Source organism: Eubalaena glacialis, chromosome 11 (genome assembly GCF_028564815.1).
Source record: "Eubalaena glacialis isolate mEubGla1 chromosome 11, mEubGla1.1.hap2.+ XY, whole genome shotgun sequence".
Taxonomy (NCBI): Eukaryota; Metazoa; Chordata; class Mammalia; order Artiodactyla; family Balaenidae; genus Eubalaena; species Eubalaena glacialis.
The window spans coordinates 72,332,325-72,358,387 of NC_083726.1; the positions used below are offsets into that span (position 1 = coordinate 72,332,325).

The following is a 26,063-nucleotide window of genomic DNA, read 5'->3' on the forward strand; positions in this document are numbered from 1 at the left end:
GGTTACTATGTTCAAGAACTATCCACCTTGTTGAATTTTCAGCCATTTTTCAGTGATTTCCACAAACACAGTACTACAGTGTTTTTGGTTAGTTTATTTTAATAGTTTTCCCATTAAAAAAAAAACCTCATAGGGCTTCCCTGGTGGCGCAGTGGTTAAGAATCCGCCTGCCAGCGCAGGGGACACGGGTTTGAGTCCTGGTCCGGGAAGATCCCACATGCTGTAGAGCAACTAAGCCCGTGTGCCACAACTACTGAGCCTGCACTCTAGAGCCCGCGAGCCACAACTACTGAGCCCATGCGCTACAACGACTGAGCCCACATGCCACAACTGCTGAAGCCTGCTTACCTAAAGCCCGTGCTCTGCAACAAGAGAAGCCACCGCGATGAGAAGCCCGCACACTGCAACAAAGAGTAGCCCCCCCTCACTGCAACTAGAGAAAGCCCGCGCGTGGCAACGAAGACCCAATGCAGCCAAAAATAAATAAATTAAATAAATAAATTTATAAAAAAAAATCTCATAGAATTTTGTTTGGAGCTCCAATTAATAAAGTGAAAGCACAGCTGCTTTCATTGCAGAGTGGTTAGGGAGCTCTGTAGTCACCTCTTCCTCATCATCCACATCTCCCTGATTAGCTTCTGGAGTGCTGTATGCAGCTTTAAGAATTACAACCGTATTCTGCTTCATGCAGTTTTTTTGTGTCACAGTTGTTAACAGTGATGTAAAACAATTGTATAGAATATGATCACCAATTTGATAAGATCTTATTCTTGGCAATTTTCAGTTCTTCTTTGATTATGGTAGATATTAAATTAGAAGCAGCTTGGGGCTTGGAGTTGTGACTGAGAAGACTAAGGTTGCCCAAATCAGATACACGGAGAAGTGGTAGCTGATGCCAAGACAGGAGACAAAAGAATCACCAGCTAGAATGAGACAGCATTCTGGAACTGCCATTTCAGATAAGGGCAGATGTCCCAAAACATCTTAATGGCTCCAGAATAACATGCTGCATGAGGTTCTAAAAGGTGATTCTGAGTAAGCAAGACAACACAGCCTTGTGACATGTTGAAAGTACGAGCTGTGGAAAGACAAATCCTGCATGGTGTCACATATATGTGGAATCTAAAAAAGTTGAACTCATAGAAGCAGAGTAGAATGGTTGCTTCCAGGTGCTGGGGGTGGGAGAAATGGGGAAATGTTGGTCAAACGGTACAAAGTTTCAGTTATGCAGGATGAGTACGTTCTGGGGAATCTAATGTACAGCATGGTTACTGTAGTTAGTAATATTGTATACTGGAAATTTGCTAAAAGAGTAAATCTTTAATGTTCTCACCACCACAAAAACAGGTGACATGGGGTGATGGATATATTAGTTTGTGGTAACCATTTCACAATGTATACGTATATCAAAATATCACGTCCACCTTAATTATATACAGTTTTGTCAGTTGCACCTTAATAAAGCTGGGAAAAAAAATAAAAGTACAGACTTTAGAGTCAGGCAGACCTGGAGTTGAGTATGACGTGGAATATGATCATTGCAGATGTCTTAAACATTTTGAGCCTTGGTTTCCTTGTCATATAAAAAAAGGAATTTGAAATTAAAGAAGTTAGTGAATGTAAAGGGCTTAGTATGATCCTTGGCACACATAAGACATCTTTAAAAAATTAATAGCTTTTATATGTTATACTGTTTACTAAGGCAGTGAAGCATGTAATAAATTGTAGGAACAAAATAAAAAAGGTTTGTTTTTTTGAAATGTATATTTTAGTTAGCTGGAAAAATCAATTTTATCTAAATATTTCATCTTCAGTTACTCATAACTAAAGTCTTGCTACATTTAATTCTTTAATTGAAGTGTAATTAACATACAATAAAATGCACAGGTCCTAAATGTTCAATTTGACTACATTTAACTTTGAATATTAATGTGATAGTATCTTTCATTTGCACTGAACTATTACTAGTGAATTGCTAAATATAGTTGATAACTATGATAACTTAGTAAATTCTATGTTAAGAAAGCGCTTTTATAGAAAGTTAATGTTATTTTTTAAAACTGAGTTGATTTGTAGTCATCGTTGGTCTATATTAACTTAGTGGCAGTGTTTTTTAGTAAAATTTATTTGCGGCCTTGTCCACCAAAAATTTCTGCACATAGCTTCCATTTATTAGTACATAATGCATGTTAACTGCTGTAATCCTGTGTAAGATTTTAAGTTTGTCTTCTCAAATTTCTTTTTTATTTATCTCATTTGGCCTAATGTACTTCTATTCTTCCTTATACTTTCCTTTTATCAAAAAGCAAAGATCTGAAGTAGTCATTTATGCCTGCTGGTTGATTACTTGTATGTGTTTATAAATTTGTCATTTCAGCCATATGTTTGTGTTTTAGCTCTGTGTGCTAAAGTAAGTTTTGGCTAGTGTGAATCAGATGGGGAACTATGGGATGGAATGGAAAATTACAACTATTTCCTCAGCTGATTTGGAAAGTAAATTTAACTTAAATCTCTTAGGATCGTTAGAGATAGAGGATCCTGAACTGGTGTCCTTACTGTCTTTGGAAGGAGAAGCTGGGAGTTCACTTGTGTTTGGCTGAGACAGGCTGAGAGTAGAGGACATTTGTCTTTCCTAAATCAGGACTCTGTTCATCACTAGAAATTCCTTCTGTAGTCTTTTCCTACCCTCTTTTACTTTAGGTAAGCCTCTTTTTTTGTTGCATGTTTCTTTATATTTGATGTTATCATTAAACCTTAAATTCCCCTTTTCAGTTATTTTGGAATATATCATTATAGTCCATTCATTCTAAGTTAATTTAGTTCACTTCTGTACAACTTAAGTTGGTCACTTACTATTTTGTGATATACTTTAACTGATTAGAGCTAAATCTGTCTTGGTGAACATGTGAATATTTATTTGCATTCAGAATACTGTTTTTATTCTAAGAAATGTGATATTCTGCCCTAAACTTCATATATAGTCATTAATCCAAATTTTTGAGAACTTTACAAAGGATGAATTAAATCTTCTGTTAGCAGACAGAAGATAATAACCATTTGTTGATTACTTATGCCTCTGAAAAATTAATATGTAGTATAATCAAAAGGAAACAGACTAGCAGTGATTTGTATTACTGGGCTCAATATTTTAAAAATCTTTGTGATTACAGGATAGGTATCTTTAAAAGAACATTCTTTAAATTAGAATGAGATCTCTGTGATTGTAGGCATCTTGAATTAAGTAGAACAATCTAAAGAAAATGACAAAAGCAAATTGTATGGCATTGTATAATCTATTAAAACAGACAATTTTGATCACAATTTGTGATTAACATTTTCAAAATTAAATGTAGCTGCTTTTATTATTTAGAAAGTATATGCTACAGTGATATATATATTATATAATCTATTTTTTGTCTTGAACTGATTATTTGTATATGAATTATCAACAAAATGTGCTTGTACTAGGGTAATTTTCTTCTGATACTTAGAGTGGGTTTGTTTACCTTCCCTGTCTGTCTGTAGCATATACTGTCAGTTGGTACTTATGAAATCTCATCTAATATTAATATTAACCTAAGAAACATAATGAGAATGTAAAATTTCTAAGGATCTTGTATCTGCTGCAAATGTTATATATTGTATATACTTTTTGTAATATATAATGTATGTAACATATTTAAACAGCAGATAATATATAGATAACTTGTGTATATGTATGTGTTAGTACATATACACACATATATACATATGTAAGACCAAATAGCAAACTTTAAGTACGTCTCTGCTATTGTGGCATCATCATGCCCTTAGGCATCAGTTGTAAACCTTGATGTCATTGTTTACTCCTCCCCTCTGTCTCGACACCCCCAAATCCAAATAGACTTCTGAGTATTTTCCTTACATATGCTCTCTCACATAGCCCATCTAACCCCTAAAGCCCTACTTTAGACACTTACCGCCTCTCTCTCAACTATAGTAATGATTTCTTAATGATTTTCCTTGCTTCCAGTCTGACCCTGATGCCCTTGCATTGTCAGCAATGAGGATTCAAAAAAAGATTCAACTTTTAAACTTTTATTTCTATAACATTATGTAAAACTTCAAACATGCTAGAGAGACTAGCATATAGATTGAACTTGTGATAGCTCCTGTTCCTTCAGAATGAAATCCAAACTCCAGACCACTGACTCTATCAATCAGAACTCTCCATAGCCTGGTTCCAACTTGCCGTTCCACCTTTGTCTCTACACGTAAGGCTCACTTTACTTACCAGCTCCTCAGGAAGGCTTCCCTGACCCGTTTCTTTTCCACTCTGACTCTCCCAACTGTAGGTGTGCTCTTTTAGTATTTCCTACCCCTCATATTTATTCAACAAATATTTATTGAGAATATACCATGTTCTAGGCCATTATTGAATTCTTCCTGACAGTTTCTCCTACTAAATTGAGGCTCCATGATGTTAGGAACCATGTCGTCTTCATCTTTTAGTCTCTTCTTATATTTAGCACAGTGCCTTGCATATAGGTGAAGCTTTTTATTTTTAACATCTTTATTGGAGTGTAATTGCTTTACAATGGTGTGTTAGTTTCTGCTTTATAACAAAGTGAATCAGTTATACATATACATATGTTCCCATATCTCTTCCCTCTTGCATCTCCCTCCCTCCCACCCTCCCTATCCCACCCCTCTAGGTGGTCACAAAGCACCGAGCTGATCTCCCTGTGCTATGCGGCTGCTTCCCACTAGCTATCTATTTTACATTTGGTAGTGTATATATGTGCATGCTACTCTCTCACTTTGTCACAGCTTACCCTTCCCCCTCCCCATATCCTCAAGTCCATTCTCTGGTAGGTCTGTGTCTTTATTCCTGTCTTGCCCCTAGGTTCTTCATGACCTTTCTTTTTTTTAGATTCCATATATATGTGTTAGCATACGGTATTTGTTTTTCTCTTTCTGATTTACTTCACTCTGTATGACAGACTCTAGGTCCATCCACCTCACTACAAATAATAGGTGAAGCTTTGAAGTCAGTAGTGATCTCAACAGTTGACCTTCAGTTATTTTCAAGTAGATTATTACCTAATAAGATTATACACATGAAATTTAGAAAGTTTTTAGAATTAAAAAGCATATTTCTGTTTTTATTTTAAAAAGTAAGATAGATTGTTAAAAGTGTGGAAAATATAGAAAAGGACAAAGAAGAAAATTAAAATGATCTTTGAAACCTAGAGATAACAGCCTAAAACATTTTTAACACTTTGCATTGTTTTATTCTGTTCGCTTTGATTAGGTCTATTCCCATTCCTCTCCCTCTTTCCCTCTTCCATGTTCCCCTTTCCCACACCAGAAACCACTGTCTTTTCAGCTGGATTTTTGGCAAACAGATTTATTATCTATTTCTGTGTAACAGCATTCCAAAACATTTATTTTCTTACAGTTTCTGTGAGTCAGGAATTTGGGAGCAGCTTGGCTTGGTAGTTCTGGCCTTGGGTTTATCATGAGGTTGCAATTAAGATGTTAACTGAGGCTTCAGTCATCTGAAGGCTTGACTCAGCTGCAGTATCTGCTTCCAAGATGGTGCGCTCACCCTGGCGGTTGTTGGCAGGAGGCCTCAGTGTCTTGCCACGTGTACTTCCCCCTAGGCTTGCATGAATGTTCTGATGACATAGCAGCTGGCTTCCCCAGAGTGAGTGATCAAGAGTGAGCAAGATAGAAGGCACAGTGTTGTTTATGACCTAGCCCCGAAAGTCCCACTTACAGCCATTTCTGCGGTATCCTTCTCTTGGTACAAATCAGCACTGTTCATTGTAGGAGGAGCCTGTACAAGGGCATGAATGCCAAGAGATGTGAGACCGTCTTGGAGGCTAGCACCAGTCGTCTCACCCAGCTCTGGAGCTGGGAAACAGAGGTGAAGTGAATAAACCAAATAGCTTTTAGTTTTTTCCAAGTTGGGATTTTATAGTGTAGCATTGCCATGTTGTTTGAAGATGACAGAGTATGAAAAACTTAAACTCTTATATGGATGTGTTCCTAAATCATATTTTAGTAGTACCTTCACATATTAGCTTTCAGATTTTTTATATAGTCAATTGTTTGAATAACCTCAAAGAATAAGAAAAAATAAGTTTATTCTTATTCTTTGTTAATACTTATTATGTATAAGACAATGTGTTGATGTATTTTCATGCTCACAACTTTTACTCCTCACAATGTTTACTTCCCACAGTTATGGTTTTATAAATGAGAAATGAGATTTTAAGTAAGTATCAGAGTAGGATTAGACTCCAGATAATCTTATTTAAGAGCCAGACTCTTAAACATTATGTCACTGAATCTCAATCGTTTCGTATCCTTGGAACACAAAGGATATATAAGCATACCACTAGTTTTTGGTAAGTTAAAAAATTATCACTGTAAAGTAATAAAAACAAAATAGTATTTTAAAAAATAATAGTTATTTATAATAAGTCACATCTGTGAAAAAGATGTTGTTTACTAGATGTTCTATAGGGCTTGTGAGCTAGAACTCTAGATCAGGTTCCCCATATTATATATTTCTTTTCCTGCTTAATTTCTGCTAACTTACAATTATAGGTTGCTGAAATGGTAACAAGCAATGGCTTGCTCAGATAATTCTGGATGTTCAAATTGAACATGACCCCAAAATTACAGATAGTTTCTTAAGCCGTTTCTTGAACTCTCAGACTCTTGATCAACTTTGTCTCACTAAAATGCTGAAAGTTTGCATATTTCAAATTGAGTCAGTGGTAAATGTAATATTAATTAACTTCCTGGTTATTTTTAGTGGGAAAGTCAATCTCTCGGTGATCAACCCCATAATACCATATTTGGCTTTTTCTTAAACTAAAAATTAAATTTATTGTACCCTAAATCAACATATTCATGCTATTCAAGATTTTAAACATATTGCTCAGATACGTATACTACTTGAGCAAGTCTCTAGAAATCATAGAAATGATCATTTCAGATGTTACCAGTTTCTTAAAGAAATGTAAATACTTTTTACTGCAACAGTTTATATTAAGGTGGAAAATTCAATATATTCAATAATGTTTTCTTTGTATAGCAAAAAACCTTATGACCATTCTGATCACATTGAATCAAAATTGGGAGGTGTATTTTTGATTGCCAGCCATACACTGAACACTGAAGCAACGTGTAGGTTAGGCAGTCAACTGCAATCTCTTTTATAGCTTGATATCTACACAAATAGCTGGTGTTCTATCAATACTGACCCCAACCCACCTTTTGCAGCTGACATTGTAGTTCACAGTTTTTAATATAGTTTCACTCTACTGGAAATAACTTTTTTGTAGCTTGGGATATCAGTGATAAATCAAACAAAATCATTGATCATTTCCCACTGAAATAGGTTGTCTATAATGACGTAAGAACTGCTTGATTTTTTTTTCACATTTATGGTTTTTTCCAACTGTGAAACAAAAATACCTGCTAGCATGCACATGTAATAGTATTAACTCTGCTATATTGTATGCTATTAATATTATGTAATGCCCAACTATATCATATATTACAAGAATTTATGCCTTCTCCTTTCCCTTTAAACATGTCATTGACTTTGTGAATTTTTTTTTTAAAGCTTCTCTTTATAATATTTTTGATATTGAGTACAACTGTGAACGCTGCCTTTGTAGTTTTTGACTTATCTGTTTTTGGTGACAGAGTTCATCGATTTTACACCAAAGAGCATATTTTGCCCTTGTTTTATAAAAACTTACTTGGTTTGCCAGAGAAGTACTATATTTTTGAAAATAATTTAAAAGCTTTAATGCTCATGCCGCTATTTGAAAGAGGATTATACTGTGATCACGAAAGGTGACAGGATGCTGGTTTGTTAAAAAAAAAAAAGTTTTTAGTTATTTATCAGGATGCTTTCCACTTATACTTTTCTTTTCCAGGTGCTTGTGCATACACATCAATACTTGCAGATTCACTTACCTGTCATACTGATTGACATTCTATATTCTATTGAAGCCCTGTTCAGTGAATTCTGGCATTTCTGGAATTATTTTCATCTCTACTTTTATGAGCTAAAACAACTTTTATGAGTTTGGATTATACATTACAAAATAACAAGTTTTCAGTGAAAAATCATAATTGATCTTACCTTTTAAATTTATGATTATACCAGGCTGCCTGTGGAGCAGGCAGATGACAGGGACCACTGGTGGTACATAAACCAGGCTTTGAAAACATGGCACTGAGCTGTTCCAGGAGCAGTTATTAAAACAGCCACAGATCTGGTTATTACATAAGTAACAGGTCTGGCTGGTAAAAGGTAAAGGAGAGAGAAAAATGAAAGGAGCAGTTCTGCTGCCTGGTGATGACTCTGAAAACCACTGTCCTACCCACACCAGGCCAAGAAGCGGAGGAGAAGCGATAGAGCAAGGAGTAAGGATAGACAGCACAAAGTACACTGCGTAACAAGAATAACTGACAGCACAGAATAGAGGTAAGCATTACAAAGGAGTGAAAAGAAATACCCGTTGGAACAGCTGTATGAGAACGTTAAGTGAAGAACAAATCAAGTATTTACAAATCAAGTAACCCCAAGCACAGGACAACTTGTCCCGCGCTGAAGGTGCTATAATCTGATGGGTGATTTGTTGTAGTCCCCTGGTGAACTAAGTCAGTACCATAACCTCTATGTAATATATAGAGATTCAGTGGATCAGAGCTAGGTGTATCAGAGAGACCATCCTCCAGTATGGGTATCAGATTTTCTGTAACAAAGGATGACATCTCAGTACTTGGAATATAATAGGTGTCAGTAAGTGTATTAGTTATCTGTTGCTGCATAACAAATTACCTCAGAATTTAGCTGCTTAAAACAACAAACATAAACTGCCTCACCGTTTCTGTGGGCCAAGAATCTGGGTATAGCTTAGCTGGGGCTTCTGACTCAGGGTCTCTCACGGGCTGTGGTCATCTAAAGGCATTGGTGGGAGAGGAATTTCTTCCAGGCTTACTCAGGTGGCTGTTGGCAGGCCTCACTTCCTCACTGGGTGTTGAACAGAGGCTTCTTTGTCATGTGGGCCACTTTACAGAGGCGCTCACAACAAGGCAAGAAAAGGTGAGAGAGATGGAAGCTAGAGTCCTCTGGTAACCTGATTTTGGAAGCGGCATCAATCAATTTTGCTATATTCTATTCGTTAGAAGCACTTAACGAGGCCCAGTCACTCCCAGGGACATGAGACAAGAACAGGAATACCAGGGGGTGAGATTATTGGGGACATCTTAGAAGAAGGCTGCCTGCCACAATAAACATTTTCATGAATGAGTAAATGAATGAAGGAAAGAAGAGAAACTTAAGAAAAATTGCTTGTACTAGTAAGTCCTCCCTAAATACAGATTACTAGAAGGGAAGCTGGACCATAAAACAGAAAACTAATCTCTGGATAAGACTTGTTTTAGCTTAAAATAGACATTTTGATCAGTAAGTACACTAGGAGTTCATCAGTATCATAAAAGAAAGGCTTGGAAAATATGAGTGCTGTTTTCTGTAGACTGTAACTTAACATCTTTTTAATGCTGCCAAATCTCTATATTTAGAAAAGGTAGAGCTTCCGAATTTGATGCATTTCAGTCATTGGTTCTCAGCTGTCCTGCACATTGGAAATGCCTTAGAAACTGAAAAACCAAACTATCAATACAAAAGGATAACTAGGCTCTATCTCAGGCTAAATAAATCACAGCTCCTAAAGGTGGGGTCCAGACAAGTTTTTTGTAGTTTTTATAGTTTCTTAAAAGCTCCTCAGGTGTTTCCAATCTGTCATCAGGGTTTGGGACCACTGATTTAAGTGGCTCTTAATAGAAAGATTCAAGCATGCACCCTTTCTCAGGTTTAGTACAAATTGAAAAGGGAAATAATTTTATGAACAAACTTTCTTTATTCAACATGTATTTATTGTGTCCAGTATGTGCGTAGCACATGTGGGGGATTAAAAATATACATATAAGTAGTTTAAAACGGGACTAAGCTATGCTTCGTGGTATATATGTATTTACTATGATTATCGGAAACAGTCCACATGTGCTGTAGGGTTTCAGAGAGGGGAGAGGTGAATACAGGCTAGAGTAGATAAAGAATGCGATTTGGAAGAGATGGGATCTGGGTACATTAGGAAAGTATTACAAGGTGAAATGCAGTAATTTGCTTCACTTGACAGATCCTAGGGTCTGACTTGGAGAAGTTTGCCAGTTTAGCTAGCACTTTGATCTTATTCTGTAGGCCAGTAGCTGCACAAGAGCAATTGAGGAGCTTTGAAAAATATGTGGAGATTTTTCAGGTATTTTTATCTCCAGATAAATTCTCCTGGAGAATTTTATTCAGTTGGTCTGGGTGGGGCCCAAGTATTATAATTTTTAAAAGAGTTCCTGTGATGCTGATGTGCAGCCAGGGTTGGGAAACTGCTGTAGGATCACCTCAGGTCCCTAGAATTTTTTGAGTAGGAGGGTTTCATATTCACCCATCCATTAAAAACACATTAGGGGGCTTCCCTGGTGGCGCAGTGGTTGGGAGTCTGCCTGCTAATGCAGGGGACACGGGTTCGCGCCCTGGTCTGGGAGGATCCCACATGCCGCGGAGCAACTAGGCCCGTGAACCACAACTACTGAGCCTGCGCGTCTGGAGCCTGTGCTCCGCAACAAGAGAGGCCACGATAGTGAGAGGCCCGCGCACCGCGATGAAGAGTGGCCCCTGCTTGCCGCGACTATAGAAAGCCCTAGCACAGAAACGAAGACCCAACATAGCAATCAATCAATCAATAAAATCTTTAAAAAAAAAAAAAACACATTAGGATGTGTTTTGTTTTGTTTTTATGCCACAGGAAGAGGGCAAACAGCGTTGAACAAAATAAAACAGGAAAAAGGTGCCTGTTTACACTTACGGGGGTGGAAGGCAGCTTACATTCTTTTCTGGTAGGGGAAGACAGGCAATAAACTAATAATACATAATTTGGTAAGTAAAAACAAATGCTTTGAAGAAAATAAAGCATAATGAGGGAGACAGGAATAGGCAGAGAAGGGGAGTAGAGTTGGAGAGGAGAGTGCTATTTTATGTCAGGTTAGGAGGGACTTCCCTAACTGTTGGCATGTGTACAGAGACATGGAAGAAGTGAGGGAGTGAGTAGGCAGAGGAGATCACAGGGGAGACGCCCAGGCAGGCACAGGCCAGTGAGGTTGGGTGCTGTGGACTACACTGTGCACACACACACATACTACCCCCCACCACCTCCCATTGTATATTGAAGCCTTAATCCCCAGTGTGACTGTATTTAGAGATGGGGCTTTTAGGAGGTAATGCAAGTTAAATGAGGTCATAAGGATGAGGTCCTAATGGGATAGGATTGGTGGCCTTTTAAGAAGAGGAAAAAGAGAGATCTCTCTCCCTCTGTCTGCCATGTGAGGAACAGTGAGGAGGCCTTCTGCAAGCCAGGAGGAGAGCACTCACCAGAAGCTAAACCCTGACATACCTTGATGTTGGGCTTTCTAGTCTTCAGAACTGTGAGAAAATAAATTTCTGTTCTTTCAGCCACTCACTCTACAGTATCTTGTTATGGCAGCCCTAGCCAGCTAAGACTGCAGGAACAGAGGGTTCCAGAGGGGGTAGTATAGGAGATGAGGTAGGAGGAGGGACTCAATCATGTAGGGCTGCAGTCTAGAGCAAGAATTTTGGATTTTCTTCTCAGTTGCCATTTACTCTGGTTGCCAGAGTATAACTAGGGAAGGGGGTTGGGTGGGGAGGAGGAACCCACTGAATTGTTTTAGGAGGGGAGTGGTATAATTTGATTTATACCTAGAAGGATCAACTGGCTGCTTTGTGGGAGAATAGTCTGTAGCAAAACAGTTGAGGAGTCAGGGACATTAGTTATCTTCGTAACTATTGCAAGGGTGGTTATCAGTGGGAGTAGTGTGAAATCATCCAATTCTAGACATATTTTGAAGGTAGAGTGGAAAGAAATTGCTGGTGAATTAGATGTGGGTGTGAGAGAAAGTGGGGAATGAAATATTGTGTCTAAGTGGTCAAAGCAACTGAAAAAATGGAGTGCTATTTATTAAGATAGGAAGACTGTCAAAGAATGGAAGAATGGGAGGAGGGAGCAATCAAAATTATAAGTTATTTTGAGTTGCTACTGAATATCCAAATGAAGATGTAAGTAGGCAGTTGGTTATATAAGTCTGGAGTTTAGGGGGAGACACTGGGGCTGGTGATGCAAATTTTGGAGTATCATATAGATCAGTAGTTTTCAACCTTGGTTACACTTTATAATCAGCCTGGGAATTTCCAAAAAATTTCTGAGCCTGGTCCCACCCCTGTATATTCTTGTTTAACGTGGGAGTGGGGCTCAAGTATTCCTGTTTTAATTTGATTAGTGGTTAGGTTAAACATTTTTTTAAACAGCTTTTATTCAGGTATTATTGACATACGATATACTACACACAAAGTGTACAATTTGATAAGTTTTGACAGATGAATATATCTGTGAAACCATCACCACAATTAAGATAGTGAACATATCCATCATCACCAGAAGTTTCTTTGTACCCCTTTTCAGTTATTCCCTACTATCCCTACCTCCCTCCCATCTTCAGTCACTAGGCAACTACTGATCTGCTTTCTGTGTAGATTAGTTTGCATTTTCTAGAATTCTATAAATGAAATCTTACAGTGTGTACTCTTCTGTGTGGCTTCTTTAAGCATAATTGTTTTGATACTTACCTATGTTGTTGCATGTATCAGTACTTCATTCCTTTCTGTTGCTGAGTAGTATTCCATTGTATGAACTTCTTTCTTTATTCAGCTGTTATTGAACATTTGGGTTGTTTTCAGTTTTGGGCCACTACAAATAAAGCTGCTGTGAACATTTGTGTACAAGTCTTTGTGTAGTCATTTATTTCCTTCTCTGGATAAATACCTTAGGGTGGAATAGCTGGATCGTATGGATCACATTTTTTCGTATGTTTCAACGTCAGGGGGTTTTGTGTGTGTGTGTGCGTGTATGTATGTCCTTGAGGAAAACTTTTATGCCCAGAAAAGATTACACAGACACTATTTTCATTACTAAAATTAATGTTCAGTTTATTAATTTCAGTTTAAATATCTAGTTTATAAGATTTAGCAAAATTTAAGTTCTTTTTTCCTAGATGTAATTATTTTTAAAAAGCATCACAGGTTAATTCTAACGTGGAGCCAGGGCTGAGAACCGTTGTACAGATGGTATTTAAAGCCAAGGATTGAATGAGATCACCTAGCACAGCCAGTTCTCAAGCTTTTGCTTGCTTAAAAATACCCGTAGTTGGGGCAAGTTCTGAGAATTTGTATTTCTACGAGGCTCCCAGGTACTGATACCCTCAGTTGGACTGATGGACCATACTTTGAGTAGCCCGTCCTAGAGGGTTAGTGTAGATAAAAGAGATACCTGAAGACTAAGTCCTGGCCCCTCCAAAGTTTAGAAATTGGGAAGGAGAGGAAGGAACCAGTAAATAAGACTGTAAAAGAATAGCAAGTGGGACTTCGCTGGTGGTGCAGTGGTTAAGAATCCACCTGCCAGTGCAGGGGACATGGGTTTGATCCTTGGCCCGGGAAGATCCCACATGCCACGGAGCAACTAAGCCCACGCGCCACAACTACTGAGCCTGCGCTCTAGAACCTGTGAGCCACAACTACTGAGCCTGCGCGCCACAACTACTGAAGCCTGCATGCCATAACTACTGAGCCCACGTGCTGTAACTACTGAAGCCCATGTGCCTAGAGCCGGTGCTCCGCAACAAGAGAAGCCATCACAATGAGAAGCCCGCGTACTGCAACGAAGAGTAGAGTAACCCCGCTCACCGCAACTAGAGAAAGCCCGCGCACAGCAATGAAGACCCAATGCAGACAAAAATAAATTAAAAAAAAAAAAAGAATAGCAGGTGAGGCAGGAGAAAAACGAAAGAGTGTGGTGTTCTGGAGGCTTGTGAAGATAGTTTTGCCAGGAGGGGAAGCATGATAAACTCTGTAAAATATGGCTTGAAAAGACCGAGTGAGATGTGAGTTACAGTTGACTAATGGATATGGTAAAGTGATTGTTGAGGACGTTGAAAGAAATACTTTTGGTAGAATGTCCAATCAGGACAAAAACCTGATTGAGGTGAGCCCATGAAAGAAGGGAGGAAAGTAAGTATAGACAAATCATTTGATGCTTATTGTGGAAAAGAGAACAAAGAAATGGGACGGTGGCTAGAAGGGGATGTGGAAGTAGGGATGGGTTTTCTTTTTTTTTTTCTTTTTAAGGTAAGAACTATCATAATGTGTTTGTATGCTGACAGGAATCACTTAGAGAAGGAAATATGGTTGGAGCAGGAGAGCAAGAGGTCAGTAGCAGGAGTGGTGTCCTGGAGAAGGGATCCAGTTGGCAGATAGAGTCATGGCCTTTAAATAAGAATATGGAGAGGAAAGTTAGAGTATATGGGCACGGATGGCAGCTTGTAGAAATTTTAATTGAATAGCTTCTATTTTCTCTGAAATAAGAATCAAGGTCACCCCATAATAAATAGAGCACAATAAAAGTTTTGTTCAGTACTCTATCCTCAGTGCTTAGGACAGTGATTTGAACATAGTAAGTGCTTAGTAAATGTTTGTTAAATAAATGAATGTAAGGAAGAGTAACCTTGGATTGGAGGGGAGGAGGCAAGTGAGGTAGTGTAGAGGCGGCTGTCGGGTTAGGCGAGAGCCGTGCTCCTGGGAATGATGAGGGGAACTGTTCCAATAATATGGAAGAAGAAGTGAAAGGACTTGATTTTTATTTGGCTAAGGGGAAGGAAGAGTTGAGTATGACCTGTTTGTAGCTCTGGAGCATGTCCTCAGTCTTTCAGATGAAGCGGACTGTGATGTTGTCTAATGATATGAGGGATTTTTCAGAGACTTAATTGCTGGACACTCTAACCTAGGTTGTATAAAGCTGATGTAGTCATCTAGTTTGTCTGTACTTACAGAAGGTATCTCTGTAGCTGCCAAGGAATCAAGTCTCTCCTGCCACCACCTCCCAGGAGTTTAGGGAAAACTGTGTTCTGGGCGTCTGCGGAAGTGTTTGATGTTGAAAATTAAATGTGTATAGGCCTTGGAGTAAGAACTCTTCAAAATACTCAACATAGATTCTTAAAATGATGAAGGATACTATTCACTGCATTCTACAAGCAAACTAAGGCAAGTGATGAGAAAGAGTGCATTGAACCTGAGGTGTAAATTTAATTAGTTTAGTGTGAATACCTTGGATCAGCAGATTTTGAATTGTTTTTCTCAGAGCCACACCTCAGGGCTAACTGGGAGATGCAAGGATGGGCACTGAGCAGATGGGGGCTGTGGAGTCTCCACATCAGCTTCAATAGAAGTTAGTTTGTTTTCAGTTTTATGCACTGAGATTCCTTGTCAGATTTTATTTGCATGGTGATTCTACTGCAGAAACAATAACAGAAAGCATTTGAATATCATTAGTGTAGGTAACATTTGAATTTTGCTGGTAAGTCAGATAGTGCTGGTTTTATCGGAGTAGATTATTTCATTGTTTGGAGCTGGGGAAAACCACTTAGGCCTCTTTTATCCTTTGATTCAGTAATCAGTTTTTATGGAAAGCAGTCCTACCTTAAGCCCTTCATTCCATTTTCATGAAAAAGGAAGTAAATGGCTCAAAAGCAAAATGACATCAGCAAATTTTTCAAGACAGTGAATCCTTGAAAGTTGGCGGCGCCTAGTTAAATCAGTGTTTTACACAATTGATTTATAGTTGTATTTATGCATCATATTTAACTGGTATTTATAATTGTTAATATTAAGAGACATTTATTGAGCATCTAATACATGTAAGATCTACTGTACTAGGTGTTGGGGATACAGAAATAGGCAAGGTGTGATCTTTTCCCACGTAGGGGTTAGAGTCCGGTTGGGGAAATAGAACACAGCCATAAAAGGATCAACAGCGTTGCAGAAGAGTGTAGAAGACCACGATTTTGCAGAGCTGCTGCAGGGGTTCCGCAGATATGTGATGCACATTTCTTTTTAAAATATTAAATAACCCGTTAAATGAAAGTGTCCTATGCACCAAATATTAATGTGTACAGAAGGAAGACGACCACTAAAGCTCATTAATTTTGTAGATTAATTCACTCTTTTTTTTTTTTTTACCATTTCAAAATAAAGTAGCAGATCCTTTATTTGTATTTCTCGAAGCCGTTGAAAAAAGTCACGTAGCACCAGCAACACGTTTTGGCCATCATTTTCCCTCTTCCACCTCTGCCCTTCCAGAGGAGTTTGGCCCCCAAGTCACACTCCTCACGCCTCTCCAGCCCCCACAAAAAAGCAAACCCTGTTTCAGTGGTTTCTTCCTAACTTCCTTTCCTTCTGATTCTTCATCACAAAATCTCAAAAACGGATCTGTCAAATAAGATCTACCTCAGAAATCCTGGGAAGGGAAGATACATTGAGCAGGTCAGGCCATAGAATGCACTTCCCAGGGCCTGGGGAGGAGAAATCCAGGGAATTCACGCTGAGTAACTTACAGCCCTTCATGCTTGTTAACCCTTTGTAGGCTGCATGGTGCTAGAGCTCTCTGAGCCTTCAAATGAGAATATCCTGGACGAGTTTTTCCGCTAAGTCAAGAATCGTTACGTGAACAATGTATCTTTAAGGACTTAAGAAGGGAATACGGTTTCTCACGAGGTGAATAGTCATTCAACAGAAAGGACTTTATCATGCAGTATTTTGTGACCGTGAACCTGAACCATCTTTGTTTTATCCTAGGATTAGGACAAGTGATGGATTTCTTTCATCTTCACTGATATTTGGCATCAAAATTTATTTGATACGATTCATAAGTGGACAGATACTGAAGGGTAGGGATGTATACCTAGTCTAGAAATGACAGTGTTTGATAATTTTGGAACAAGGAACGGCTGTCCCCTTTTGAAAAAATTGTGAGCCATCAGGGTTTTCAAAGTAAAGTGTTTTGACGATGCAAGTGCAAGAAGTGGAAGTAAAGATAAGCCAAAGTCTATTAGAGATGTATTTGAAATCAGGAATCACTCACTATTTACAAGATTAGATATGTTCCTAGGATTAGGCCTAACAGCTGATGAGGAATTAGTTACACTAATCTGTATCAGGTCTATATACCTTCAAATGGAATAAAAAATTGGGTTTACTACATTTTAAAGTCTTACTAAAATTTTTAATATTAACTGTTCCTTTGTTTCTTATTTCTGTAAATTATTCATAAAATGACTTAAAAAGGGGGGTGACAGCCCATGGTGACGGCTGTTTTTCTTGGTGTACTGACAGTTTAAACATGAACTAAAGTGCTTCCCACCCTGTAGTAAGTCCTCTGTCTAAGTTTTAAAATGACAGCACACCGTTTTTTCCTTCTTAGGGCTTCTGACAAAATTTACTTTTATTTAGTTAGTTTCCTTTTGTGTGGCTTCTATCCCATGCACTGAGCAAACGCTGTGAGGGCGAGGACTGTGCCTGTTTTGTTCATGGTGAGTCTCCGGCACCTTATCTAGTGCCTGCCACGTGTTAAGTGTGTAATACATTTGTCAAACAGGGGGCTTGCTTATAAAAATCTTCCTTGGTTAGATTTTTGGACTTTTGTTAGCAGTGTATTAGCAGACTCACAACAGGTTTGGGTTTAGTTCAGCCTTTTAACTCATTGAGATTTATATTGCTTCAATTTACTATATATATTTTAGTGTTGGGAAGCAGATTGCCTCTTTCTGAGCTATGAATAATGCTGCCTCATTTAGAAAAGAATCAGCAATGGTTTTATATTGTATTTGTTTTGCCTGTCTAACTTGACAAAGCTAAATTGTTGTGATGAGGTTAATCAAGCTTAAAACATTTTTCTTATAGTATTTAGCATACAGGATTTTTGTTGCGGGGTGGTTGGGGTGGAGGGCAGACACACAGTTAGAAACTATATCGGATGAATAATAGTTATCTGTAAACGGTTGTTGAAATGTTCCCCCCCTTTTTTCATGTCACAATAAGTCAACAGACCTGCCAGACTTTACACAGACAGTCTGTTTGAGCTATTTATGAAGGTTACATAGGGACACATAGGGATCTCAAAATTTTGGAACACCATATTTTACAAGTTACAGCTAATAATGACATATGTGAACAAGTAGATGACAGTAGAGTGCAGTTGGGATATGTCTGGATAGCACCGGATGACCTTTTTGTCCTTATCACAGAACCTTTAGCATTGTAGGTGTACTGTCAAAATCATGAATGATAAATCGCTGAACATAAAAAAGGCACACCTTGTAAATAATACCCTGCTCCTTATATCCTAAGTTAACTATCTCCCCCCTCTAAAATTCCCTACTATCCTCTAGATTTTTCTCACTAAGTAGAAAAAGGATCACAGTTAAACTTTTTTAAGATCCCTAGAGATAGGAGGGCTTTCTTTTTAATAGAGCATGGTGAAGGTGAGTCACTTTATGATAGGGTACAAAGATCATCATAAGCTGTGTTCCTCCTGCCTTCGTTGAAGAATATTTAAAACTCATTCAGGCCGTTAGAGAGCAGCAGAGAACTTTATTTCAATAGTTAAGCTACATGGAAACACATATTTTGTGCTTCTTTTCTCCCAAAGTTGAACCAGATCAAATAATCCTAGACGAGAGGAGCAAAGTCGTTACCTTTAAGTGAAAAAAGAATGAATTAGTACACATTTAGGAAAATTTAGGATAAAAAGAGAAAGACATAACAACTACTGAAAAACAAAAATAATATTTTTCTTGAGGCAGAAGAGAACCACTATAGAAAAGTTGTTGGTGATTAAAAACTAACAAAATCAACCACAAACAATGCCATGTACAGAAATTACTGGTTGCTTATCAGAACACTAGTCTCACATTTCCACTTGCCCCAGGGACACCTTTGCTTAAATTTTACAAAATCCATAAACCCAGCATGACCAGCACCATCATTTCTAGTATGAAGTGGTGGTCTTCTAGTTTGTCTCCTGACTGCAGTCTCTCACCTGACCAGGTCAGCTAATTGTTCTTTCTGTATTGGTTTTTACCTTGTAAGAGAGTATACATTTACTGAGTATTTTGTTCTTCCCACTGAGTATATAACACTTAGAAGAATTCTAGATTCATAACTTGTTTAAAAATGTTAATTTAGGGATTTCCCAGCTGGGGCAGTGGTTAAGAATCCGCCTGCCAGTGCAGGGGACACGGGTTCGAGCCCTGGTCCAGGAAGAACCCATATGCTGTGGAGCAACTAAGCCCGTGCGCCACAACTACTGAGCCTGCGCTCTAGGGCCCACATGCCGCAACTACTGAGCCTACGTGCTGCAACTGCTGAATCCCGCGTGCCTAGAGCCGGTGCTCTACAACGAGAAGCCACCACAATGAGAAGCCTGCGCTGCGCACTGCAATGAAGAGTAGCCCCCGCTCGCTGCACCTAAAGAAAGCCCCCATGTAGCAACAAAGACCCAACGCAGCCAAAAATAAATAAATAAATAAATCTTAAAAAATGTTAATTTATTTAACTCAACCTCATGGTTTCATGGAGCAAATCGTGCTGTACTGATATGCTTTCATTTTCAGATTTTTTTTTTTTTAAATTTTTGGCTGCATCGGGTCTTCGTTGCTACACGCAGGCTTCTTCTAGTTGCGGCAAGCGGGGGCTACTCTTTGCTGCGGTACACGGGCTTCTCACTGCGGTGGCTTCTCTTGTTGCAGAGCACGGGCTCTAGCTGTGTGGGCTTCAGTAGTTGTGGCACACGGGCTCAGTAGTTGTGGCTTGTGGCCTCTAGAGCACAGGCTCGGTAGTTGTGGTGCACGGGCTTAGTTGCTCCGCAGCATGTAGGATCTTCCTCGGGCCAGGGATTGAACCCATGTCCCCTGCATTGGCAGGTGGATTCTTAACCACTGCGCCACCAGGGCGTTCCCTCATTTTCAGATTTATGGGCCATACGAAAAGGGAAAATGATTCTAGGAAGATTCTGGAGAGGGAAAACCTGTTAAATATGAAAAAGACTTGGCAGCAGTTGTAAGATCCATGAAGCTGGGGAATTATGATTATCCCTTTTCTCACATAAAAGTGGGAGTGATTGAGGAACTGTCACATAATTGATGGGCACCAACTTGGAGACAAATGCTGGAGGGGTGGGGGAGTGATTGATAATGTTATAAAAATATTCTGTACCTAACCACAACACAATCGTTATATTCCTGTAAAGCTTCATGATCAGAGAATCCATGATTGAGACATTTACATCTTATGGGAAAAACAGCACTGAGTACTGAGGTTATTAATGAATCCAGAAAAACCTAGAAAAATATTCAACTTTACTTAAAAAAGGCAGCACTAAATAAAGAGAATATAAATTATTATATATCTTAAGTTAGTGATAATGGCCTCTAAGTAATTAATGTCAATTTATTGATTGCTAGGAACTGCAGGATTTCTACTCTGGAATGTAAATTTATTTTAATGTTCGCAATTTTCTTGTAATTTAACATTTTTATAAATTCATTTTGCATTAAATTTTGGGACGAAGGGAGCGACAGTACAAACTATAATAAAGGATGTTGTCAAACCTTCATTTGTTAGGTCAGGAAGAGATTCAGAGACCCCTAATACCTTAGGAGACAAATGATGACTACCCCTCAATTCCATTGTATAGCTTGGGGTGACTCTCAATTTTAGGTGACTCGCTGTTCACCAGGCACTAGTCTAACCAAACCTTTTCACAACCTGTCACACCTTTGAACTTTCTTTCTCTTTCTATATTCCGGCATAATTGAAAGAGGAATTAATTCTTGCTGCTCTTACTTTTCACTACTTGTTCATGTCTGTGTAGTGAGTGGTTGATCCTGGCCCATGAGTAAGCATCGAGACAGTATTCCTTGTCTTTTAAAATATCTTTGTTCCTCATTAAGCCTGATTTTATCATTCATTCATTTTTCAACAGATATTAAATATCTAGTATTTTTTCAGTACTGTGCTAGGTACTAGTTATCCAGTGGTGTATAAACCTGAAACCATCCCTTTCCTTGTGGAGTGTATATCCTAGATGAGGAAACAGACAGTAACTCCTTCCTTAACACTCCCTGTGTTCCTTACTTTATTTTTTTTTCATAGCATTTATCAACATCTAAGACTTTATTTTTTGTTTGATTTCATCCACAAAACATTGGTTACATGAGGACAAACAAGAATTTCTGTATGTTTTGCTAAAGGAATATTTTTTGGTTGAGAAGTGAGAAAGGCACGTTTAATTCGTCACCACGTCCCCTTGATTCTGCTTCTTCAGCCTGTCTCTTTTTCTTTTTTTTTTTTTTTAATTTTATTTATTTATTTATTTATGGCTGTGTTGGGTCTTCGTTTCTGCGCGAGGGCTCTCTCCAGCTGCGGCAAGTGGGGGCCACTCTTCATCGCAGTGCGCGGGCCTCTCACTATCGCGGCCTCTCTTGTTGTGGAGCACAGGCTCCAGACGCGCAGGCTCAGTAATTGTGGCTCACGGGCCCAGCCGCTCCGCGGCATGTGGGATCCTCCGGAACCAGGGCTCGAACCCATGTCCCCTGCATTGGCAGGCGGATTCTCAACCACTGCGCCACCAGGGAAGCCCCCCTTCAGCCTGTCTTTAAATAACCCCACTGCTGCTTCCTTTTAGTTCAAGCCCTTTTTATTTTTACCTGATCTATTAAAGTAGCTTTCCCTGCCTCTGTAGTACCTTTCCCCTCCAGATTGCTGCCAGTAATCTTCGTAAAATTCAAGTCTGAATTTCTTCAGTGATCTGCTGTCTTTTAAAGGTAAATCAGACTCCTTCGCTTTTCATTGTCAGGTTCCTTCCTATCTGTCCAGCCTTGTTTGTTTTTTTTTCTCTGCCACTCCCTGCTCTCCATCTCAAACTTTATGCTGCAGTAGTATCAATATATTGCACTTCTTCAAGCTTCTCTGCTAAGTGTGGTGGCTGGACCAGAGGCTTCCCCTTAACTTGGAAGCTATTTAGAAATGCAAATTTTAGGCTCCACCCCGAGGCCTACTGAATAAGAACCCTGGGAGCAGAGCTAAGCAAGCTAAATGAGACTTCCCAGTAATCCTGATGTACCTTAAATTTGAGAATCACTACTTTAGTCCTTTTTTTTTTTTAAAGTTCATTTCCTTAACAAGCTCAGCCATTAATTACCATGCTTTCAATATCATTTTCATTTGTGTAACGCTTAATTTACATCATTGACCCTGGTATCTTTGTCAGTCCTGCTTTTTAAATTGTGTATTGGACATCCTTCCTGGATATCCTTCCTGTACTTCAGACTCTGTAGGTTCTAAACAAAATTCAGTACCCATCTATTAAGATGTTTTATATACTGTGTTTCCTATTTCCTCCTTCAAAGAATTCCTCCTTGCAGCTTTGAATCCTACATTATGCAGTATTTTCTCTTTGGTTTCTATTTTGTCTTGCTTTAGAGGAACAAAGGAAAAGATTTTTTAATAACTCTACTGACCAAAATAGGGTCAGGATTTTCCAGGCAATAGATTACTGTTGTTTATAGACCATCTGTTAAAATGTATTTTTTTAATGTGTTTTTATCTTATTCTTCTTTGCTTTTTCCTTCCCACCTTTTTTCCCTCCTCAATTGTCTTTCTCTCTCTCATTTTAAGAACTTAGAGACCATTTACTTTGAATCTTGACCTCAGCTGCCCACGTTCTACCATAAAGCTGGAGGCATCCTTGACCCTGGGCTAATAGAGTGACAACTTGTACCCAAAGTGACAACTGGTACCAAAGATTGTAGTCAGGCAACATTTCATCTATCTCGGTACAGTTTCTGCAGTAGGTTCTCAATAAATTTTTTTCTAATGAGTAAGTGAGTAAGTTAGGCAAGTCTCAAAGGACTGGACAGATCTCCAAGGTCAAAAAACCACAGTGAAATTGTGGCTGGATACATAAGGAACCTCAAAGATTTGAGCAGTAAGAAGTGAGAAATTTTGACACTCAAATATTTATTCAGTGAATAAATGAAAGATTTTAAAGAAAAGAATAGCCATTGTAACAGATGGTGAGGTATTTCCTTCTCTGAGAGAAGAGGGATAAATTTAGATTTTATTTCAGTGTGAACTTTCAAGTTTAATTTTTAAAATTCATGTTTGTTTATATGTGTGCTTCCCCATAAGCACAGTTTGATATACATTTTTAATAATTTTCATGTTGATTTATGTAACAGTTATATTTTAATGGTTTGACTATATATCTTGGGCTATAACTTTTAACAGTTATTATAGTTCTATTTTTGTTGGATAGGAAAGACAGTAATGTATGTGTGTGTATATATATATCTGTTAAATTGCACATCTGAATTACCTTACATATGAGAAATTTTTATATGTGAAATCATATATCTATTCTCATAATTTGAGCTATTCTCTCATAAAAAATACATTCTTAAATTATAGTAATAAAAAAAACTTTCTTTTTAACATGCACACAGGAAACCTCGGCCTGTCTCCCAGTTGGTTGCACAGCAGGTTACTCAGCAGTTTGTGCCCCCTACACAGTCAAAGAAAGAGAAAAAAGATAAAGTAGAAAAAGAAAAAAGTGAAAAGGAAACAACTAGCAAAAAGAACAGTCATAAGAAAACCAGGTAAATTTAAAGAGTGTTTTAATGGCACTTTTGAAGTAATAAAATTAACCATTTAATATTGTCTTTTAACATCAATATATAAAGTATATAAAGTAGAAATAAAAGATTTCATCTCTTTTACTATATCATGAAAGTGTTTTTCTTAGTTGAAGGTATATTAGAAATTAAACACAGAGGCCACAAATACAAGCTTAAGTGTGAGGACACTTTCTGTTTTTTGTTTTTGTTTTTGTTTTACTAGATTACAAGACATTTGTGTTTGAAATGTTTCTTTTTCACTCATAAAGCCAGGAGTGATGTTCACAATACTGAACAGATATTTACATGAGCTTTAACCAATCAAAATGGTCATATGGGTCCAGGCAGAACAGACAGTCATGACACCCTTATCGTAAGTGCACATCAGTGGAGTAACAGCCCTGCATATAACTCAACCTTAGCTGTTGTCAGCTTCCTCTGTGATTCAGCTATGTCACTGCTGTTCTAAAACATTTATTTTAGTAAAATTGATAAGCTGTCTGCAAAATTATGATTAAGCTATAAAAGCACATTTAAGAGAACATTACTCCCAGAGTTTTTTGTCATGTTGAGGAAGATTCAGGAATGATTGGCTTGATTAATGTTAATGATTTCAAACATTTAATTATATTTTTGTGGCTAGTTACACATGAATATAGAGCTTTAAAGATAGATGTGTTCGTTTTGTTATTTTTACCTAATTTAATATGCATTACATGCTCAGAAAGTTGGTAGAGAGAAAAGCTAGTTTAAAATTTTATCATCTTTTGTGTTTAGGCCAAGATTGAAAAATGTGGATCGGAGTAGTGCTCAACACTTGGAAGTTACCGTTGGAGATCTGACAGTCATTATTACAGACTTTAAGGAGAAAACGAAGTCACCGCCCGCATCTAGTGCTGCTTCTGCAGATCAACACAGTCAGAGTGGCTCCAGCTCTGATAACACAGAGAGGGGAATGTCCAGGTCATCTTCACCCAGAGGAGAAGCCTCATCATTGAACGGAGAATCTCATTAAAGTTTATTTTCTCCAATTTCCTAGTCACTTCTGTCATACCATGCAAATACACAGATTATGCCAAGAAGTACCACATTTTCATGACAAACATATTCATGCACAATCCATAATTTGCATTTTACATAAAATAGAAATTTGTTAGATTTTATTGCAATCTATGCCTACCAAACATTTCCAGACTTAACATTTTGGTCTCCACAGTTAAAGGTGCCATGAAAATGTGGTTGAATTACTCATTATGCAGTGTTATTGGTAAGTCTATTTTCACTTTTAGTTTAGTGAATTCTAACACATAATTCTTGAATTCTCTACTATTGGCATGTAACGAATTTAAATTTTTATAACATAGTGCAAGCTGCCTAAATATGTATTATTTGAGAATTGTGAAACAAATAGTTATATGTATACAAGTCAAAAATCAACTTAATCAACTGTTGCTACAACAGAATTTTCTTAATGGTTATCCTCTTAAATACACCTGCTGGTACTTGGTGTGGTTAAATAGGAAGATTGTTATTAAATAAAGAATTTGTATGAACCATTGCCAATGTTTTTGACACATTTTACTAAATTATTTTTCCTGAATTATGTTTTAGGTTTTATCTGTTTTTCGGGGGGTTTTTTGCTTATCTTTCAAAACATTCATTTATTGTAATGTTTACTAGCAGACTAGTAAACAGTAAAACATTGATTACTTGGCTTTATAATTCAGATTTAGTGCTATTGTCATTGAACACTGGTATTTTCTGTATTATATAGAACATTAAAATTCAAGTAATTATAAGCATTTGGCAAAAACAGAAGAGAAGAAACCTGTCATATTTTAAAAGCTGCAGTTTTGGAAAAGCTTTAACTTAATAGTTTTATCACTGTTTCCTTGCCCCAGACTTATCCAGGGTCATAGAAGTGTGAATCTAATTAATACAGAAATGGGAACTGTTGCACAGAACTGAGAAATAACTAATCTTTAATCAGTTTAATTGGCCTCTTATTAAATATAACAATTCTTATAAAAATTATAGTACCCTATTTTCAGAAACAATTGCCAGTTTATGCATTTATCAATATCCTAAAATTTAAAAAGTATTTACAGCCCCACTTACTATTATGTAAATTTACCAATAAAATATTTTTATGACTACAGATTTTGCATTTTTGTTTACAACTAATAAAAGTGTTTTTTGTTGTTTCTAAAAATCCAACTTAGAAACTACACAGTACTTAAATTCTAGGGTCTCCTGCTTTCTCTTAGCCATTTGTTTAATATGTATTCACCTATAGGAGACTTTTGAATTATAAACTTTAAATCATAACTTGGATACAGAATATCACATAAAAACATCATGAT

At 37.7% G+C, this 26,063-nt stretch overlaps 1 protein-coding gene across 3 annotated transcripts in view; it reads left to right on the forward strand.

Annotated features, from left to right (window-relative positions):
* Positions 1 to 25,241, forward strand: part of YAF2 (YY1 associated factor 2) — a 64,796-nt gene extending 39,555 nt beyond the window's left edge. For 2 of the 3 annotated variants that reach the window (XM_061204987.1, XM_061204988.1), the window contains 2 exons: positions 23,530 to 23,682; positions 24,478 to 25,241. In XM_061204987.1, the coding sequence (XP_061060970.1) occupies positions 23,530 to 23,682; positions 24,478 to 24,715 (391 nt within the window). In that variant the 3' untranslated portion in view covers positions 24,716 to 25,241. Of the gene's footprint in view, positions 1 to 23,529; positions 23,683 to 24,477 lie in introns of those variants that run through there. The other variant, XR_009702519.1, reaches the window with a different exon arrangement.
* The last annotated feature ends 822 nt before the right edge of the window (positions 25,242 to 26,063 follow it).